Here is a 21,892-nt window from a genome sequence, read left to right on the forward strand (position 1 = left end):
CCCAGGTCCATCAATGCCTTCCTGCTGGTTTACCTGTCTATCTTGGTGAGCAAGGCCCTGGTGTGCACCACACTCAAGTATGTGTGGGAGATCAAGCTCGGACAGGACGAGCCCTGGTACAACCAAAAGACTCAGAGAGAAAAGGACACTTACCTGGTGAGGAAACACAAATATTGACCTTGAATCTTTGGCTTTAAACATGTTTTGGTTAGGTTGACTGCCTCATTTCCACATACTGTAGCTCTGAACATATGCAAGTCTGCCAAGTCATGTCCGAGTCAAGTCTATTCATTCATTTGCAGTAGTCTGCTTGCCAGCCCATAGAGCCCAATGTGAACTCGGGCATTTTGAGTATCCTTACGTACCCTTATGTTAGGGTACTGGTGTTGAGTATCCTTATGTACCCTTATGTTAGGGTACTGGTGTTGAGTATCCTTACGTACCCTTATGTTAGGGTACTGGTGTTGAGTATCCTTACGTACCCTTATGTTAGGGTACTGGTGTTGAGTATCCTTACGTACCCTTATGTTAGGGTACTGGTGTTGAGTATCCTTACGTACCCTTATGTTAGGGTACTGGTGTTGAGTATCCTTACGTACCCTTATGTTAGGGTACTGGTGTTGAGTATCCTTACGTACCCTTATGTTAGGGTACTGGTGTTGAGTATCCTTACGTACCCTTATGTTAGGGTACTGGTGTTGAGTATCCTTACGTACCCTTATGTTAGGGTACTTACTACTGGTGTTGAGTATCCTTACGTACCCTTATGTTAGGGTACTTACTACTGGTGTTGAGTATCCTTACGTACCCTTATGTTAGGGTACTGGTGTTGAGTACGGGTCCCCAGCGTCTAGAAACTTCCGGCATGCTAACTTGCATATGTTGAGCAATTGTCTTAATTGGCATAATATCTGACCATATTATATAAGGCCAAAACTGCCAAAATTTCATCATGCTTTAAGTAACATGTGACATGTCAAACTAGGGGGTTTTCATGATGCTGAATCCATTCCAAGCATTCGTTTTGCACAAAAAAACTCTCCTTGTGCTAAAAACGGACATAGCCACTTGTCTCATCACATTTGTTAATTCCAAATGTTTGGAATTAACGGAATGTTTTGGAAAATGTTTGGATATACATCATGTTTTTGTCTATAATTGTGTGAAATATGTAACATGTAAAATGCAGTTCTGTTCTACACACGCTGCAATCTAACATCTACAATGTTAGATTGTAGATGTTCTTTTTTTGTCACGTGACGCCTTCGGCCCTTCGCTCGAGTCTGTCTTGGTGCATTGATAGCACACTGGTGTTAAGAGCCGTATTTGATGTATTACCATGTTTTTATTCTTGCTTACTGTAAATCTCTCTGGATTAAGAGCGTCTGCTGAATGCCTAAATTGTAAATCGCACCATATGCTTGCTATAGGCGGGGAAATGGGCTGAAATACTTTTTTCCTGTAGTATTCTCGAGGTCGTCCTCAGACGAGCCCTCCATCATCGCTTCATGTCATCTCGGTTCTCAATAGAGAGTATGCACATGCATGATACACGCCCCCCTCATCTAGACTGAGTGGCAAAACATTGAGCAGCATGGAGTGTTGGAGTTTGGAAGAGCTCATTGGAAATCACTCACCCGTTTCTAAATATCACATAATGCAGGAGGCAGCAAAATGTTGTGTTATTGAAAACAAGCACTTCCAAACTCTGAAAAATAATCAAATGCAGGGCATTTCTTGACAGAAAGTAGCTCATAACGTTTCTATGGTGGATTGTCATGAAACAAAAACTTTGCAGATAGAAAGAGGATAATTCAAGCTTTTTGTTCAGCTGCAATGTTGGTGAGTTTAACATTGTTTGATGCAATCAGACAGGACTTTTCTGTTTGGATGAATGGGCTGTCAAGGCCAGAAAGTATTTTTTTGCCACTCAGTGGGCGTTCCCGCATAACTTCCAGGTACGATGATGTCACGCGCATGCCCTCAATACATCTGGCTAGTTTGTTGGTGCTTTGCGCTCCTTTCTAGAGTACATCCACATAATGTTAATGTGGGACGTCCTCGCGTGTGTTGGTTCCCACAGCACTAACTTGCTGTCTGGCAGCTCTTGGTGCTGCTAGTCTCATTCTCCTGGCTGCTATTTTCTGGCTCACCCTTGGCATTCCAACACACATATTCTTGTTGGTAACATATACTATAAATGTGCCACGTCTCTGCATGCGTGCGTGCGTGTCTGCATGTGTGTACGGTTGTAATGCACGTAACTCGAGAACCGTTCGCCCCACCGACTTCATATTCGACACACGACGCGCTCCACACCCCCGCAGGGAGTGCAGTGCCCGGACTCGAGTCGGTCGGACCCACGGTTCTCCAGAACCACCACAAAAGGCTCTGGTCAGGCTCTGCCAGTGGGCCTAATCAGCCTAAATCCCCTCACCTGTGCAATTTCCAGTCTCTGCCTCAGCCAATTGATTACCATGGCAACCCCACACCTGACAATTGATTAGCCTACTTAACCACAGTCACAGTCAGTCAGTTTGCCCTCTTCACACACAGGCAGATACAGAGATCTCCATGTGGGACACAGACAGTTAAAACGGGTGCTATGACAAGTTAACAACGGGTATTATTAGGTTCCCAAGTTGCATCGTTCTCAAGTAGGCCGGTGGCCGACGGGCACGTACAGGTCTAGTACTCTTAATGATGCGCTACACGAGTGAATGTCAGAATGCCATGATGCACATGAGCTATCTGTAATCAACTCGGCTACACTTTATTTGTCTCATCACACATGTAAGAGTGGGTGAAATTGTTTTCGTACGAGCTACCCACAAAACACAGTTACATTAAATAAGAATAGAAGGAGGGGGGGGGGGGGGGGGAATCAAATGTCAAAACAAAATGATATCAAATATACATAAGGTGCGTACTCGGAAAGATAAAAGCAGAGTGCCTCAGTTTCCCGTGCAAATAGAAGAGGCCACATGGCAGCAGATATCAATTATGTAATGTATGTTAATGTGTAGGAATTTACTATTCACAGTCATATTATACATCGGATGAAAAGTACTCAAATGTTTTACTTAGTGTTGTTCCCATACCGATACTGGTATGGAGTACTCGGGCCGATACCACCCTCAAGTACTCTTACTCGGACCTCAGAACCGGCCCCGATACTCTGACCCGAGTACCACAACATCCAATTGACACTAGGCTGAACGAATGCCAACGGGAGCAAGACTGACCCAACACTGCAGCAGCATCAATGACAACTGACCAGTCTACCGGAGATCCATTTGCAATTTTGCATCTATGAGAAAAAGGGGGTAAGATAAGTGGTTACTCAACAAAAATAAAAAGTATTTGTATCGGTACTCTGTATCGGCGAGTACTAAAAATTAAGTACGTAAATAAATTGTATCGGGACAACTCTAGTTTGTCAATACTGCAGAAATACACTGTTACAGTACTTACACCTATAGTAACCCCATTCAAACCTATTTAGGTTCATCTTACGGTTTGCCTGAAAAGAAATCTTTGAAATGTTTCATAGTTTTAGAAATATAGTGCTTTCAAATTTGAGAAATGTATAATGGGGCTCAATGGCAGCTCTATGGCACGTCAAAAAATTACTTTCACCTAGAAACTCTATTCACACATTTTATAATTAGTGTGGTTGCCCTAACAGGGCAACCAGACTATTGTAATTGGAACACTTTATTATTCCAGTAACCTTTTGTTTGACGCACTACTCCTCCCACAGTTTTGACTGTGGAAGGATGTGCTTGTATTTTTTTAAGAGAAATGATGTATAGTTTAATTGATATTAATTTATTAGTGAATAAAATTTCCCCATTGACATGAATGGGAAAATGCGATTTTTCGCATTTTCTCACATTCAAGTATGTTTTCCTCAGAGACTGTAATCACTATAGTTACAAAACTTGGAGGGTAGGTTCATAATAATTACTAAAATTAATCAACTTATAATGTTATCGGTCGGCCTCATGGTGGCGCTATAACAGCCCACTTTACGTTTTGGCTTATAACTCTTGAACCGTAGGTCGTAAAATATTTTTTTTCCCCCTGGCTTTCTTGGGTCATGACGCATCTCACCATATAGGCCACGATAGGCCATGATAGATTTTCCGCCATTTTGAATTTTCTCCAATCAACTCCAAATTTGAATCAAATGTCGTGGGTGGTTTAATCAACCAAAAGCCAAAAGCAATTCCATTTTCATCCATAGGGGGCGCCACAAATGCGAAAATTGTAACCGTTTGTCGCAAAAAACATGATTTTTGGGGGCATAAATCCCCTCGAATTACTTACACATGATCACAGGGGTGACGCGACATTGTAATTGGCTGGCAATATTAGTGGGAGGGGCCTATGTAAGCGACTGCGGCAACCACACTTTGCACTTTTTCAAAATTTCCAGTTTATATTCATATTTGAATAGAAAAGAGAGGTCGCACACAATGCATCGCTTGTAGATCAGCTATTTTCAATGGGTCGAAATGTATATAGGGTTGAAGTGGTTACAGTAATGTATGTTTTTCTAATCAAAATGTAAATCTCCAAATTAACTAGTAACTAAAGTTTTCAAATAATTGTATTGGAGTAAAAGTACAAATGTTGGCTCTGAGATGTAGTGGAGTAGATGTAAATGTATTGGAAATTGGAATGCAGTCAAGTAAAGTACAAATACCTCAAAATTGTACTTAAGTACAGTATTTGAGTAAATGTACTTAGTTACTTTCCACCACTGGGTTAACGGCAGGAGGATGAGTTAACAAAACGTCAACAAAGAGAGAAGTATATGACCAAGCCGTCTGATGACAAAAAAGATTACGAAAGAAAGGAGAGAGAAGTATGACTAAAACACAGAAGTGGTCAATGTTATCCTCAACTTCATATTGACATCTGTTGTCCAGATCATATCTCACACCAGGGCTGAATCATTCAGGCCGCGGTAGTCAAGTCATACACCCAGCCAGGCCACCCTATCCCCACACGCATGTACGTTTGGATTACAACAGAGCCATTACATAGAGTATAGACAGAGTTGCGACATTGAGGGGGTAGAAAACAGCCCGGTCACGTGGTTCATGTACTCGCGCGAGCCCTATCGACTACAATAGATTCTGTAAACTTCCGGTGTCCCTATTCGCCAATAGAAGTCTATGTAGAAGAGGACTGGCCCCATGAAGTGAACGGAGTTGTCGTAACTCTGTCTATACTCTATGGGCTCTGGATTACAAGTAGGGCTGCACGATATGGACACAATTTCATATCTCTGTATTTATGCCAAATATTGCGATATCGATACGATATACGATATTACCGTTAAAGTTTCATGCAAATCTTTGAATATATATTCTGTCAGAGCGATCGTTTTTAACTCGATCTTTGCTTCATGGGGGATCCCTGGAACAACATATTTTCAGATGGGGGTCGGCGGCCAATTACATATATTTTTGGGGTCCTTGACATGAAAAACGACTGACATAGAAACATAGGCTTTTCAGAAAACTGTCAGGATTTAGAAGACATTTGCAGAAACGTCTTCAGGTCTAAATGGGTTAAGAGCGTACCGGACCGCATCTCCATGATATGATCTACTGCACCACGGATATGTCAACATGAAGTCGAAATGAGTCATAGTTCTCTCTTTTTGTATCTTTTTGTCATCAGTTTCCTCCTTAAGTGAAAGAAAAGTAGTGTCAAAATATCTTTTGTATATTCGGTTTCAAAACAGGCCGTATGCGGGTACACTATAGTAGCTTTTCGTGCTGGGGCCCTTTACTTTAGAATCATATGATAGACTGACTGATCAGCTGGTTATGTTCTTTCACCACTTTATTATTTGTATATGTAACAATACATAACATTATATGAGAGCCGCTATAATTAAGATTTCCAGGGTGAATGCCTCTGACTTAATTGGCCTAATTTTCTACAGTGCCACCCCTGCTCTTTGGGCCCTGCAGGGCTTGTGCCCAGAATTTCCCATTCAGGAATCCAGCTCTGACGCATCCCCAAAGCTAGTTAGTGCAACCAGACTATTGTAATTGTAACACTTATTATTATTATTATTATTATTATTATTATTATTATTATTATTATTATTAGTGTGGTTGCCCAAAGCAACCAGACTATTGTAATTGTAACACTTTATTAGTGTGGTTGCCTATGGGCAACCATACTATTGTTCCCCTTACCTTTTCTTTTCATTCATTAGTGTGGGCAACCAGACTATTGTAATTGTAACACTTTATTTATTATTAGTGTGGTTGCCAGACTATTGTAATTGTAACACTTTATTTTTACTGGAGTAAGACTTTTTTTGAAACGCTACTCCCACAGTTTTGACTGTACGCACTTGAGCCATATGTCAAATCGACGACTTCATCGGGAATGGTGTGCTTGCTCATTGCTAAGAGAAATGTTGTATAGTTTAATTGATATTAATTAATTAGTGAATTATTTTTCCCCATTCACTTAACATGGGAAGATCTAAAAGTCCAACTCAAGTATTTTTGAGTTGGACTATGTAAGAGACTGCGGCAACCACACTTTGCAATTTTTTTAAATTGCGACCTTTCTAGTTCAGCTTACTGTGGAGACACATGCTGGAACTTTTTACTTTGAAATTATTTGTAGTTTCTGAGTTATTTAACTTAAACGCCCAATGCATTCTCAATGGCAATAGCACAAACGTTGGCATGCTACTACTAGTCCTACATACTTACACCTAGAAACCCCATTCAAACCTATTTAGGTTCATCTTACGGTGGACATGTTTGCCTGAAAAGGAATCTTTGAAATGTTTCATAGTTTTAGAAATATAGTGCTTTCAAATCTGAGAAATGTATAATGGGGCTCAATGGCAGCTCTATGGCACGTCAAAAAATTACTTTCACCTAGAAACTCTATTCACACATTTTATAATTCAGCTTACTGTGGAGACACATGCTGGAACCTTTTACTTTGAAATGATTTGTAGTTTCTGAGTTATTTAACTTAAACGCCCAATGCATTCTCAATGGCAATAGCACAAACTTTGGCATGCTACTAGTCCTACATCAGGGGTGCCCACACATTTATGACGTGAGATCTACTTTCAAAATGACCAGCTCAACAAGATCTACCCACTGAAAAAATAAGTGTACCATTGCTGAAAATAGTTTAAATATATAATGTACCTGGGAGGGCTTTGGAATAGGGAGGGGGGCGAAATTATGACAGGCAGTTTCTGCTGTCAAAATATGTTCCCCCCCGTATTTAACTTAAACGCCCAATGCATTCTCAATGGCAATAGCACAAACTTTGCCATGCTACTAGTCCTACATACTTATACCTAGAAACCCCATTCAAACTTATTTAGGTTCATCTTACGGTGGACATGTTTGCCTGAAAAGAAATCTTTGAAATGTTTCATAGTTTTAGAAATATAGTGCTTTCAAATTTGAGAAATTCACAATGGGGCTCAATGGCAGATATTGGCACGTCAAAAAAGCACTTTCACTTAGAAACTCCATTCACACTTTTTATAATTCAGCTTACTGTGGAGACACATGCTGGAACTTTTTACTTTGAAATGATTTGTAGTTTCTGAGTTATTTAACTTAAACGCCCAATGCATTCTCAATGACAATAGCACAAATGTTGGCATGCTACTAGTCCTACATACTTACACCTAGAAACCCCATTCAAACCTATTTAGGTTCATCTTACGGTGGACATGTTTGCCTGAAAAAAAATCTTTGAAATGTTTCATAGTTTTAGAAATATAGTGCTTTCAAATTTGAGAAATTTATAATGGGGCTCAATGGCAGCTCTATGGCACGTCAAAAAATTACTTTCACCTAGGAACTCTATTCACACATTTTATAATTCGGCTTACTGTGGGCACACATGCTGGAACTTTTTACTTTGAAATGATTTGTAGTTTCTGAGTTATTTAACTTAAACGCCCAATGCATTCTCAATGGCAATAGCACAAACTTTGGCATGCTACTAGTCCTACATACAGTACATGTAAAAGTCCGGAATTGACTTGAGTAAAAGTAAAAGTACACATTATGCAGTTTTCAAAGGTATTGTAAATAGCCAATCTACAAGCTATTTTCAAATGGCCGAAATATATGGGATAGTGTATGTGGTTAGTAGTGTATAGTGGTTAATGTATGTTTTGTAATAATAATCAAAATCTACAAAATAACTAGTAACTAAAGCTGTCAAATAATTGTAGTGGAGTAAACGTAAAATATTTGTTGTATTGGAGAAGAAGTAAAAGTAGTGGAAATTGGAAATACAGTACACACACGCAGGCAAAATCCTAATCTCCGTCCCTGGCAGAGATGACAAATAAGTGATACATTGTAACCATTGCATACTTGCGTGGAATGTAAAATCGGCGTCATTGTGGAGCCAGTGGATCTGAAACACACAAACAAAAGCTGCCTTTTTGCCTGATAAGAACTACAGAAGCAGAAGGCTGAGCAGAAACAAGCGTGTCCTCATCATCATCATCATCATCAGCAGTAGGAGGAGGAGGAGGAGGAGGACGAGGCGTAGAATAGAGAGTTGCAGTGTTTTCCATACAGGCTCACCATCACATTTGCTTCAAAGTTTTCTGAGGACCTCTGCTCTTCTTCCCACCCTCCATGACGCCGCCCACTGCACCACCAACACCCAGCCCCTCAGGCACACACACACACACACACACACACACACACACACACACACACACACACACACCCACACACTTAACATCTTTATTTGCATTCACATTTTACAAGAAATTCTTGGAACACAAACAGTGGATGCGCAAACTTGCGGAAAACTCTACAACAAGTGCTTCAGGATAAAGATCACGGGTACAGAAAGCATCGCCTTCTCCATATATGGCGACTGCCAATTATTGCAGACACCGAACAGAATTTTGCCGATGCCTTAGCTCTCGGCTTGGGAATGCCTGCAATCTGCAGGCCTCTCACGACTGATTCATGGACATTACAGAGGCAGTTCCAAATATGAACACAGTAGTTTACATTTGTAGCCAAGCTGTATAATGGCATCCTTAAGACGCTGGTACTTAAGCACCTTGGTAAGGAATGCCTCTTCCAGACTGTGGTCAAATGTACATGCCACTTCCAAAATGGTCACTTCTCTACTGTCATCAACAACAACAATACCTGGTGTATTAGCTGTGACATCTGAAAAGGTGTGCTTATACATTTTGGCAGATGATGAAGTATATGAACTTATGTCCTTAGCTAATAGGTCAACAATTATGTTGTGCCTAGCAATGTACATTCCCTTATATACATAGCAGCCATTAAGAATATGTGACAGTGTTTCTGTAACTGGAGTGTGGTCATGGTGCAGACAATGAGGAGGAAATGTATTAGGGTACCACACACACACACACACACACACACACACACACACACACACACACACACACACTCTTTCTCTCTCTCTTCCTCACTCTCCATTGCGTGCACATACTGAACATCTTCAGCATCCATCTCCATCCCTCTTTCTTTTAACATTCTGACCTCCATCTTCTCTCTCTCTCTCTCTCTCTCTCTCTCTCTCTCTCTCTCTCTCTCTCTTCCCCCCCCCCCCCCCCCCCCCCCCCCTGCCGAACCCCTCCCTTTGCTGTGGCATATTAGAGTGTTGTTGGCCTTGGTGAAATAAAAGGGTCCAAAAATAATGGCTGCAAAGTACCAAGGTCTCCAGTGGCTGGCTGGTTGTAGTTTCTACCTGCGTCCTTCCTCTCCCTCGCATATCCATCCCGCACATCCCTCCCTCCATTTCTTGCGACAGTCTTTTTTCAGTGAGCAAGGAAGGTACACACAAGTAAACACATAGTACATAATTAAGTTGTTACCAATTGACCTGCTCGCGATACTGCAATTTCAGACTGCTCATCATGATAATGGTCGGTGAACTATTATTGTAATATATGTATTCCTTCCTTGACAGTTAACATTACTCACCAGTCACCAGGAACGTGCACGCATACTAGACATCATCCCGTCTGTAAAACAACTGCCCTCTCCAGACCACGAATGCACTACATGGTGAAAGAAATGCAAATGCCACTCCTTTTCCATGCCATAGCGGAAGGCATGCAGCATTCAGGAGAATTGCATTTTTTTTCTCCGAAGTCTCCTGAACTTGGACACAGCATTTTGCGTTGAACACATTTGTTTAGAACTACGTCACACCGCATCTGCACTAGCTAAAGAGTGCCGGGTTGCGCCCCGAAAATAGCTGATCTACAAGCTCTCAACGCGTCGCAGCGCGACGCGTTGAGAGCTTGTAGATCTGCTATTTTCGCTATTTTTGTCCAAAAGTGCCCTCTTAGGGGTTTTCACTCTCTGCACGTCCCTGTTTCTCACCACCATACAGTACATTCCGATACTATATACTGGTACGATACAACATTAATGAGCTTTGAGGTCTGTTGCACATTGCGTGCTGAGCTCGTAGAGCGGCTATTTTCCGGGGGCGAGACACCGGCACGCAACAAAGTATAAATCCGGGCTCGTTAATACGGCTCTATTTATTGAGGGGGTGCTAGCCTCTCCTATGCCCAGCTTTGTGTGTTTGTTTGTGTGAATCATCATAGCGGTGATTTGATTGGCTGATCAACCCCATAGCGATGATTCCATTGTACATATTGGCGAGTGAGAGTGAGATAAAAAAGTGAGGGCAGAAAAGTGAAACCGCAAAATTGCTTAGCTTAGCTAACATAATGTAGGGTGGATGTGGTGGTATGTGTGTGTGTTTAGAGTGTTCTTTTATCCACTTCTGTCCTGGCGACACTATTTTAAGCGTCATAGGCCAACATTGCAATTTGCCAGACATTTTCAAAAATGTTTCGTATGTAGGGCTTACAATACAATATTTCACAAAACAGACAAAATTGGGTTCTGGTACAGGTTCAACATGTATGAAATATGGTGTGAAAAAGTATCTGCAAAATAGTTCAAAACGTCCCTGTTTTGTAGAGATGTTTTATTTTTTTCATTATTATTATTATTATTGCCAGTTACGTAAAATCCTAATTCAAACAAGGAAGCTGGCATTCTGTTCGTCATTCATTTCCGTTCACGAAAATATCTTTACATTTATTTTCATTTCTGCTAAGCAACAACATTATGTCTCCTTGCATTTATTTTCATTCCTGCTAAGCAACAACATTTTGTCTCCTTATTTTCATTCCTTTTGGTGTTGGCATTATGTTATGCTTTAGCTATTGAAAAATAGCAGATTTACAAGCTCGTAGCGCGCCACCGAGTGGCGCGCTACGAGCTTGTAGGTCTGCTATTTTTGAAAAACCGAAGAACGACTGACATAGAAACATAGCTTTTTCAGAAAACTGTCAGGATGTAAAAGACATTTTTAGAATCTGATCTCAGGTCAAAATGGGTTAAGCAACAACATCCTGATGTCTCCTTGCCTTGTTTCCTCCTCCTCCTCCAGTATCTGAAGATGTTCACGGACTTCCTGTCCTTCATGGTGCTGTTCAACTTCATCATCCCCGTGTCCATGTACGTGACGGTGGAGATGCAGAAGTTCCTGGGCTCCTTCTTCATCGCCTGGGACCGGGACTTCTTCGACCCCGAGATCCAGGAGGGCGCGCTGGTCAACACCTCGGACCTCAACGAGGAGCTCGGGCAGGTTAGCATACGGACTGGAGAGAAGGCTGTGGCGCAACAAACCTTTTCTCTACCGGGTTCCAATAGTACTACGGAATGTTAGAAAATGGTGTATCGGGGCACGTTGGCACAGTCTGTTGTGCTGTCGCCTCACAGATAGAAGGTCCTGGGTTCGATTCCCGCTGGGGGGGCGTGTTTCCTCCTCCACGTCATCAGTGCCCCATGCCCAAGGTGGGGTTGGCGAAAGGGCCTTTCGCATGTTCTCCCCGTGTCCCGTAGGGTAGGTACCCTCACAAAAACATGCAGTAATCCTGGTCTCTAAAACTACCTCCCCCCGGCTAGCCGGGGCGGCTGATGGAGGGGAAAGGAACTGTTCGGAATAACGTGTTCCTTCCACGCGCTACGTCCGGCCAGGGAAATTCCTCCCTGTCAGGTGAAAAGAAACAGCTTGGACTCCTCATGCATAGAAGGAGGCATGAGGTCAGTCCGCTGCCCCCCCCCCAGGTTGGCAGAGGAAGTGTAGCGCCGAGGATTACATTAGATAATTGGCACTGGGTGAAAAAAAACTGGGTTGCAAAATTGTGGGATGAAAATGATAAAAAAAATAATAATGGTGTATCATGGGCGTTTACAAAACCATTAATCCAAACTGGAGAATCGTTAAGCTTAACCCATTCAGAACGGGAACCCCTTTTGGTGTTAACTCTTTGAGAGTTTCAAGGATTTCTATATAGTTTGTAGACTTCTCTATGGCAGAATGGCGTTTTTGAATGATTTATTGAAAATTCTCTGTTGTGAATGTGTGACAACGAAAGACCTTCAGAGAAACCTTGGCTTGTCTGCTTCCAGGAAAAAAATGAACTGAGTTGATAAAATGTTTACTTTTTGTGTTGGAAGCCATTTAAAAGAGCCTGCATTTACACTGGGTAGTGTTTCTAGGACAACAAAAAAAGTTATGCCCGGTTGAAGTTTTATTTTCTAAATAACTTTTTTTCTGCTGGGCGTACATAGCCATGCAATATCTCATTTTAAAGGGTGAGTTGTCTAGTTCAATTAAAATGAAATAAAAAGTTTCTCACATTTACCACTGTAGATATTTTGCCATCTATAAATAGCATGGTCAGTCATGATCAATCTGACCTATCCAGCTAAAAGTCCCCCTAGCTCTGAAATGGAACATCATATAAACTCAATTCTTTTTTGGGGTAAAATTAGACATTCTAACGCACATTTTTATATATACCATGTTTACATAGTCTTACCAGTACCTTGTCTATTCATGCATGTATCTCAAAAACCTGTTGTGAAGAAACAGTTTTGATAAAAAACACATCCAAGGACATTGTTTTGATATGACTTTGTGCCCATGATATGTATCAAAATATAGACTTGAATGTATACTGTATTATAACAAAAAATTGGGTTCTTACCATCTACCGTTACAGAGTAAATCACAGTTGAAACTCGCTTAGTCAAACCATAAACCTCAGAATAGTGAACAAAATAGCCATGACAGGTCTAACTCATTGTAAAAGCGTCTTTTATTTTTATGACTACTAACATAATACAATTATAATAAATATTACAGAAAATAAATAGGCCTACATACAAAACAGTTGTCCCCAAACTCCCCAGTGTCCCCAAACCACTGCATTCCAGTTGTTCTTGACGGTGTGTGTGTGTGTAGGCTAAATTTAAAAAAAACAACAACTGAAATGAATGAATGCATCCGGTTCAGTGTCGGAGAACTCCATCGCAGTCTTGACTCTTCGTCTTCATCATCATCATCATCATCATCATCATCATCATCATCCTCCTCCTCCTCCTCCTCATCTGATGCCAGTTCTAAATATATAAAAATAAACATTTAGCTGTAGTCAGCCCGGCCAATAGCCAGTTGGGGGGGGGGGGGGACGTAGGCTATCTGACATCATCGTCATCATCATCATCACACGGAGACACACTAAACAATGTACAATCATGATTGTATACAACATACAATGAATGCGATTATCATGCAAGCTCAGACGTCAATGAAACGTCATACAGATCTTATATAATACGCTACTGTTAGCTTCACTCCCCGTCCCCCCTCCGATCCTTGTAGCAAGGTCATCATAACCACTCGTTGCTTCAGTAAACGATGCATGTTTGTTCTCCGTCTTTGTAGACAGTAAAAGGAGCGAACATTACTCTAAAGATCAGATCGCCTATAAGGCACGCTACAATATAAAATACTTGTACTGCCATGCGTGCATGCCTGCTACGATACATTTGTACTGTACCGACCAACCGTTAGTCAGCACCAATGCACCGACCGACACCAACCCCCCCATTAGCCAGCACCTTTGGTGCTGGCTAATGGCTGGGGGCCATCGTGGTGAGTCATTCTGGCGTCATGATCTGACTAGTAGTAGTAATTATCCAAGCATCTATTTGTAGCGATCATCTTATGATTTCTGATCACTATAGAAGGGCATTTTCTACAATAAGATTACCTCAAAACATTCCGGGTTGATCGTCTTCTTCAATGGTTTCCCGGTATAGCTCATCGGACGACGATGGGGAGACAATGAAAAAAGGAGGGAGGGAGCAGCGAGTCTCGCTGTAAGCACTGGACCAGGGCTACTCCGCCTGGAGAAGGCGACTGGGACGCGTATGGATCAATACTACTACCACAAAACTCGCTCAAATAAATAGTACTGCTTTCAACTTTTTCTGCTAGAAAATCGCTCGGGCGAGACGGCAAAACAGGCAAAACAATGAAAACTATGAAGACTCCCTCTGCCCCCACTGTTTACAGGGGGTGGGACCAGCTTCCAATGGCACCACGTACACGTGTGTCACGTGACACGGGTTTTCTGGGTAATGTAGTTGGAATATAAGCTCAGGAATTTAAACAGCGCTTCGGAGCATATTAATATGTTTAGATTAATCAAAAATGAGAAAGACGCCAATTGGCGTCATTGCTCATTTACGGAATTCTGATGAAGACGCCAATTGGCGTCTTTGCTCTTCTAAGGGTTAAGCATTATGTTATACTTCAGCTATTGAAACAAAGTTAGAAGCGCACACCAGTAGTGGGGAGGTGCTGACCGCAGGAGATAAAACTCAAATATTAGCTTCTGGTGGGTCCCTGAAACTACATATTTTCAGATGGGGGTCCGCAGCCAAAAACAGATAATTCCTGGGGGTCCTTGACATGAATAAGGTTGAGCACCACTGACATAGAAACATAGGTTTTTCAGAAAACAGAACTTTTTTTAGAATCGGCCTCTGGTCGAAATGGGTTAAAGGACAAGTCCAGACTAAAATAACATATAGCCTTTTCTCCTACTAGTATAGGCTATATGTAAAATCACAAACGGGATAGGCCAGTCATTTGGGATCAATATAAGTAGGAAAGAACTACTATCGTATGTTATGTTAATTGCAGTATGATTTGTAAGTTAGTTAATCACCGGTCAAATTCCTGTGAAAGGTAAAATGATCAAATTGTGTGTAATATTGACACGGTTCGAGGGATCCTTAGAGACTTGACAAAATGTCTCGTCGGATGCTTGTATACTTGAGCTCTGGGTGAATTACGAGAGTGGCTGTGACTCCCAAGTCGCAGCCTCTTAATTGAACCTGAGGGCTGTGCTTTCCCGACTCCTCCTGTGTTTTTTTTTTACTGCACTCCCAACTGAAATAGAGCAGTCGTATATAGATCAGCCTCGCTTGGTCTGCCAGTTGATTACTTAACCCATTTTGGACTGATGTCGATACAAAAAAGGCTTCTAAATCCTAATAGTTTGAAAAACCCATGTTTCTATGTCAGTTGTGCTCAACCTTTTTCATGTCAAGGACCCCCAGAATTATCTCTATTGGGCCACGGACTCCCATCTCAAAATATGTTGTTCCAGGGACCCCCCAGAAGCAAAGATTTTAGTTAAAAATGTTCGCTCTGAAATATACATTCAAAGATTTTCACCACATTTTCACAACTTTTCAACTTTTCAAGTTCATAGCGCGCCACTCGGTGGTGCGCTATGAACTTGTAGATCTGCTATTTTTCAATAGCTAAAGTACAACATAATGCTTAAAACACCAAAAAGGGGTTCCCGCCCAGAATGGGTTAAATTAAAGGTGACGCTTCGTTACACTGATTTATGCGCTGTAATTCTGTCAGGGGAGTAATTGCTCCAATCTTATTGTTGGAGCCCATTCATGGTGTGTGCGCGTGCATGTGTGTGTGTGTGTGTGTGTGTGTGCGTGTGTGTGTGTGTGTGTGTGTGCAATATACCTCAATCTCACACTCTATCTGTGTGTGTAGCTGCCAAATGTACGTTAATGCTCTTTACTTACAGTCAGTATGTAGTTTATTATCACTTATTCAGTCATTGCAAAGTCCTTTTCAGAAAAGAGACACACGCGAACAAAACCATTATTTTAGGTGTATTCTGCATGCACAAACATGTTAAATGTGGTTCAACATTTTCCTTCGTGTACCGGGTGTATTATCGTGTCATAGTAATACACTGATATGGATACACACGCCATCTAGCTTTTCAGCTGAGTGCAGCCGGCGTCACCTCTGGCATCCACTGGTCTGGCACCGTTATTATGACAACAACAGTTGTCATAATAACTATGAGTGGTGTTTTCGTCGACGAAAAATCTGACGAAAAATGTCCGTCGACTACCTTTTTCCACTAATGAAAACTAAGCTATGACGACTAAAACGTAAGACTAAATATACTGACAATTTTGTCAACAAATAAAAACTAGACTAAAATGTTAGGAAGGAACTAGTGGACAAGAGATCCAGTATGTCATTTTACACTTGGTTGTTGCATGCAGACAATTGCCGATCTACAAGTAGATCGGCTATTTTCAGCAAGTGTAAAAACAGTCATTACGACGGAATCAAGGCCCGCCAAAATACATTTTAGTCTACTAAATCAACTGTAGATTTAGTCGACTAAAATCTTAGGATATTTAGTCGACTAAAACTAGTCTAACACTAAGACATGTGACCAGCAGGTGACTAAAATGTGACTAAAACTAAAATGAAAACTATTCAAGAGACTATGACTAAAGCTAAAATAAAACCACTGTCCCCCCCCCCCCCCCCCGCATGCAGGTGGAGTACGTGTTCACGGACAAGACGGGCACGCTGACCCAGAACAACATGGAGTTCATCGAGTGCTGCATCGACGGCTTCCAGTACAAGTACCGCGACGCGGGATCGGAGCTGGACGGCTTCTGTGTCACAGATGGGCCTGTGAACAAGCTGCAGCAAAAAGCTGGCAGGGTGGGTGGTTGGAAGCGGTGTCCCTCCATCTGCTGCACACGCACGCGCACGCACACACACACACACACACACACGCGCACACACACTGGGCGCAGGCCCCTAACAGCATATCCTCCAGACATCCACTCTTCCTTGACATGTTAACATATGCATGTGACTAAATAAACGTGGGAGGGGGGAGGGGGGGTGGGGCTACGAGGCTCGGGCGGCCAAGGCACCTGATAATACTTTACGAGCTTCCGTTGATAAGAAGTTAATGACGAGAAGTTAATGATAAAGACAAAACCCCGGTTGTAAAACCATGACTTTATCTTAACTCCACTGCAGCTACTGTGCATCGTGTGTGTGTGTGTGTGTGTGTGTGTGTGTGTGTGTGTGTGTGTGTGTGTGTGTGTGTGTGTGTGTGTGTGTGTGTGTGTGTGTGTGTGTGTGTGTGTGTGTGTGTGTGTGTGTGTGTGTGTGTGTGTGTGTGTGTGTGTGTGTGTGTGTGTGTGTGTGTGTGTGTGTGTGTGTGTGTGTGTGTGTGTGTGTGTGTGTGTGTGTGTGTGTGTGGACGTGGGGGCGCGCGTCGCACGGCAGTAATCCACTTTTCTTCTGCTTCCGTGCTATTTTTAAAATACTTTTTAAGGTCAGTCAAAAGAGCCATATTATCGTTTGCCGTTTCCCCCAGAACAAGCTATTATTGAAATGAATTATTGAACGTTTGATTTTAGTCACGACATCAATTATTAAATATTGTATTTCCGTTTTCATATAAAGGGTTTCTTCTCTATTGAATATGTCGCTGTGCTGATAAGATGCGTCTTCCGTTGGTCCGTGGTGTAAAGTAACTACATTTACTGTTTCCAAATTTCAATACCTTTAACTTCTACTCCACTACATTACAGAAGCAAATATTGTACTTTTTACTCCACTACAATTATTTGAAAACTTTAGTTCCTTGTTACTTTGCGGCTTTGAATTATTATTATTATTACAAAACAATAACATACATTGACCACTTGAGCCTTATTTAACCCATTTTGGGCGGGAACCCCTTTTGGTGTTAGCATTATGTTATGCTTTAGCTATTGAAAAATAGCTAAAGCTCAAAAATAGCAGATCTGCTATTTTTGAAAAATCGACATAGAAACAGCTTTTTCAGAAAACTGTCAGGATGTAGAAGACATTTTTAGAATCTGATCTCAGGTCAAAATGACTATTTTTGAAATATTTTAATACATTTTATATGATACCTCGTGAAACAGGGCATTCTTACTTTTGGCACTTTTAAGTACTTTTCGATGCCGATCCTTTTTGTACGTTTGTTCAGTATATTATCTGTATCTATGTATGTTTTTATGTATCCTGTTCATGTTTCATGGGTTCCCCTTGAAAATGAGATGCTGCATCTCACAGGGCTATCCCTTGTTTTTCTACATTGCAGTATTTGCTACTTCTTTTTTTTTGTAATGTTTTTTTGTGGCTTTCGCCTTTTATTTTATATTTTTTATGGAGGGACAGACAGTAGGCTGACAGGAAATGGGGAGAGAGATGGGGGGGGGGGGAAGACATGCAGTAAAGGCCGTCGGGATCGGGAGTCGAACCCGCGGCACACTGCCAGCCTGGATTACCAGCCAAGGTGCCTGGACCATTGCGCCATGGCCCAGGCCTATTTGCTACTTTTACCCAGAGATTAAAATAGGGTGCATTTTGCATCCCAAAACGCAATAAAACAACGTCCTCTGCATCCACGGGATGCACTACTGTACTGTTCTTTTTTTTTGTTTATTTTGCTAGCTTTAGTTATAATAATCATTTCCTCTTCTGTTTTATACATGAATATAACCACATTATAACCATACAAAATTAAATGGGAGTTAAATGCTGCAATTTGTAAAAAATGGCAAAATATGACTCCTAATGTCGTTGAAGTGGGACTCATAAAATGTCCCTGAGACTTCCCATCCCTGCATCTTGGGACTCACCTACATCACTGTGTTACCTAACCCATTTTTGGGTGGGAACCCCTTTTGGTGTTTTAAGAATTATGTTATACTTTAGCTATTGAAAAATAGCAGATCTGTTGTTGGTCTGCTATTTTTGAAAAATGTGGCACAAATTTGGAATATATATTCTTTCAGAGCGAACGTTTTTAACTCAAATCTTTGCTTTTGGAAGGTCCCTGGAACAACATATTTTCAGATGGGGGTCGGCGGCCAATTACATATAATTTGGGGGTCCTTGACATGAAAATGTTTGAGAACCACTGACATAGAAACATGTTTTTTTTTTCAGATATTTTCAGGATTTAGAAGACTTTTTTTTTTTTTTTTTTTTACGTCGGGCCTAAACGGGCTAAAGTAACATGTTTCCTTGTTTGTTGTTGTTGTTGCCGGGCGGGGCGGGGCGAGCAGGAGAAAGAAGAGCTGTTTCTGCGGGCGCTGTGCCTGTGCCACACGGTGCAGGTGAAGGAGCCCACGGACCTGCAGGTCCAGCAGGCCACGCAGAGGGACGCTCCACTGCTGGACCACATGGACGGCCTGCAGGGCAGCGGCGGCCATGGGGAGGAGGAGGACGGAGAGGTCACACCGCTGGGGGAGCAGAGGGGCTTCATCGCCTCCTCGCCCGACGAGGTGGCCCTGGTCAAGGGAGCCATGAGGTGAGCTTATATGTGTGTGTGTGTATGTGTGTGTGTGTGTGTGTATGTGTGTATACCCAACGGGAAGCCAGAGACGGGAAAGTGCTCTGGTGTAGCCGCAAGACAAAGTACAGAGCCGGAAGGTCAAGTTTATTGACTGTTTAAATGGTTAAATGTCTGAAAATCCAACCTAAACGGTAAACACAGAATCTATGAAATGTATTAAAAAAATAAGTTAAACAAATTATTTTACAATATATAGTGGGAGACTCCCAGTGCTTCATCTCTCTCTCAGCTAGGGTGTCCGTTGAAGGACGTCGAAGAGCCCTGCAATAAACCTTTTTATTTTTTGTATTCAAACCGAACCAAAAAGAGTTGTAAAGATGATGCTCATTCATTCCTGAGACTTTGTCTCCATCTGCAGGTATGGCTTCACGTTCCTGGGCATGGAGAGCAAGAACATGAAAGTCCTCAACAGGAACAATGATGTGGAAATGTAAGTCAGCACAGTTAAAGATATTTTGAGTGACGTGTGTTCCCCCAGACCCCCCCATGCACCCCTCTATTTTCCTATGTTTTAAATAAACACTGTACTTTCGCTGAATGTTTTATAATGTGACGTTGGCTTCTTGGATTCCCTCTAAAAAGGTACGAGCTGCTCCACGTGTTGAACTTTGACCCTGTCCGACGGCGAATGAGTGTCATAGTCAGAAGTAAATCAGGTGAGCCGGAGATCAAAATGTGACAGTTTCTGACCGAGACTAAGTCATTGAATTTGTGTTATTTATTTATTTTTATTTTTTTCATGTGAAGGCAATAATAATAATAATAATAAACTTTATTTATATAGCACCTTTCATACATAAATGCAACTCAGTGCTTCACAGGGCAGAACATACAAATAGCAATAAAACACAGGCAAGCAGTTAGAAAGATAAAACAATGGTAAAGAGCATACAAAATAAAAACATAGATGGACGAAAATCAAAACACAGCAAATCAGTCAAAAACAGATGTTAACTCAACTAAAAGCAAGAGTAAAGAGGTGAGTCTTGAGTTGAGCTTTAAATAGGGAAACATAGCTTCAAATTTACATATTGGTTGTTCAGTTTGACCCACCAGTTTTGGAGATATGGCTGATAGAGTAAATGTGTAAATTGAGAAAACAGGCTTCACTTCTGTGGTCTCTTAACATTACACCTAGCTACATGTTTAAGCATCGTTTATTGCAGACATGCTCTAGTATGTGAAGAGTCTGCCTGTGCTATTAACTCATTTTGGATATATATATATTTTAAATCAGTTGTTCTCCTCTTGCCGCCATGACAAAGAGTCACAAATGTACATGATCGATGTATATGTAATAACGTGTAACCATTACTTATAGAAGGAGTGGGTTTTCAGTCGACCCTCATTCCCGATTACCAATCATCAATTACACCAACAAATTGAATCACGTTGCAGGAGAATCAAGTGAAAGTGGAAACGTGTGCTCATAACTGGTAATTGGGAATGAGGTTTCAGCTGTGTCATCATTTGCACACACTGCCGGATGGCCAGAAACGTCCTGTGGCAAATTAACAATTAAATCAAGTGAATGGATTATTTCTGAGGGCAACCTTTTCTTTCTTCAAAATGCTTTCAAGTTTATTGCCATTGACTTAGGGCCTGTTGGGGACCCTCAGCCCTGACTAAGGTGTGTGTGTGTGTGTGTGTGTGTGTGTGTGTGTGTGTGTGTGTGTGTGTGTGTGTGTGTGTGTGTGTGTGTGTGTGTGTGTGTGTGTGTGTGTGTGTGTGTGTGTGTGTGTGTGTGTGTGTGTGTGTGTGTGTGTGTGTGTGTGTGTGTGTCTGTGTCTGTGTCTGTGTCTGTGTCTGTGTCTGTGTCTGTGTGTCTGTGTCGACCAGGTGAAACGCTGCTGTTCTGCAAGGGCGCAGACTCCTCCATCTTCCCCCGGGTCAAACAGGAGGAGGTGGAGAGGATACGTACGCACGTGGAGCGCAACGCTACGGTGGGTCACGCCCAGTGGCGTGCACAGACATTTAGGGGGAGCAGGTTGCTCCAGTGCAGAGAAAAAAAGGGCACCTTGTGCAGCGCGTGGAACCGACCGGTTTGCCTTAACCCATTTTGACCTGAGGACGATTCTACAAATGTGACCACACGCGATATAGGGACTGCCATCGCGGGGGTGGCAATTGTTGAGGACAGCTGAAAAACTATTTTCTTTGTCCTTTTTTATTTTTCTGTCTAAAATAATCTGAAGCTATATTATTATTCATGTCATGTTAGAGCAGGTC

General features: G+C 41.8%; 1 protein-coding gene across 4 annotated transcripts in view; it reads left to right on the top strand.

Annotated features, from left to right (window-relative positions):
- Window positions 1-21,892, top strand: part of atp11c (ATPase phospholipid transporting 11C (ATP11C blood group)) — a 123,626-nt gene that overhangs the window by 70,681 nt on the left and 31,053 nt on the right. For all 4 annotated transcript variants that reach the window (XM_079503694.1, XM_079503695.1, XM_079503696.1 and 1 more), the window contains exons 11-17: window positions 6-156; window positions 11,506-11,703; window positions 16,807-16,977; window positions 19,374-19,618; window positions 20,022-20,093; window positions 20,246-20,319; window positions 21,503-21,606. In XM_079503694.1, coding sequence (XP_079359820.1) covers window positions 6-156; window positions 11,506-11,703; window positions 16,807-16,977; window positions 19,374-19,618; window positions 20,022-20,093; window positions 20,246-20,319; window positions 21,503-21,606 — 1,015 coding nt within the window. The remainder of the gene's footprint in view (window positions 1-5; window positions 157-11,505; window positions 11,704-16,806; window positions 16,978-19,373; window positions 19,619-20,021; window positions 20,094-20,245; window positions 20,320-21,502; window positions 21,607-21,892) is intronic.

The sequence above is a fragment of the Electrona antarctica genome, assembly GCF_951216825.1.
Source record: "Electrona antarctica genome assembly, chromosome: 1".
Lineage (NCBI taxonomy): Eukaryota > Metazoa > Chordata > Actinopteri > Myctophiformes > Myctophidae > Electrona > Electrona antarctica.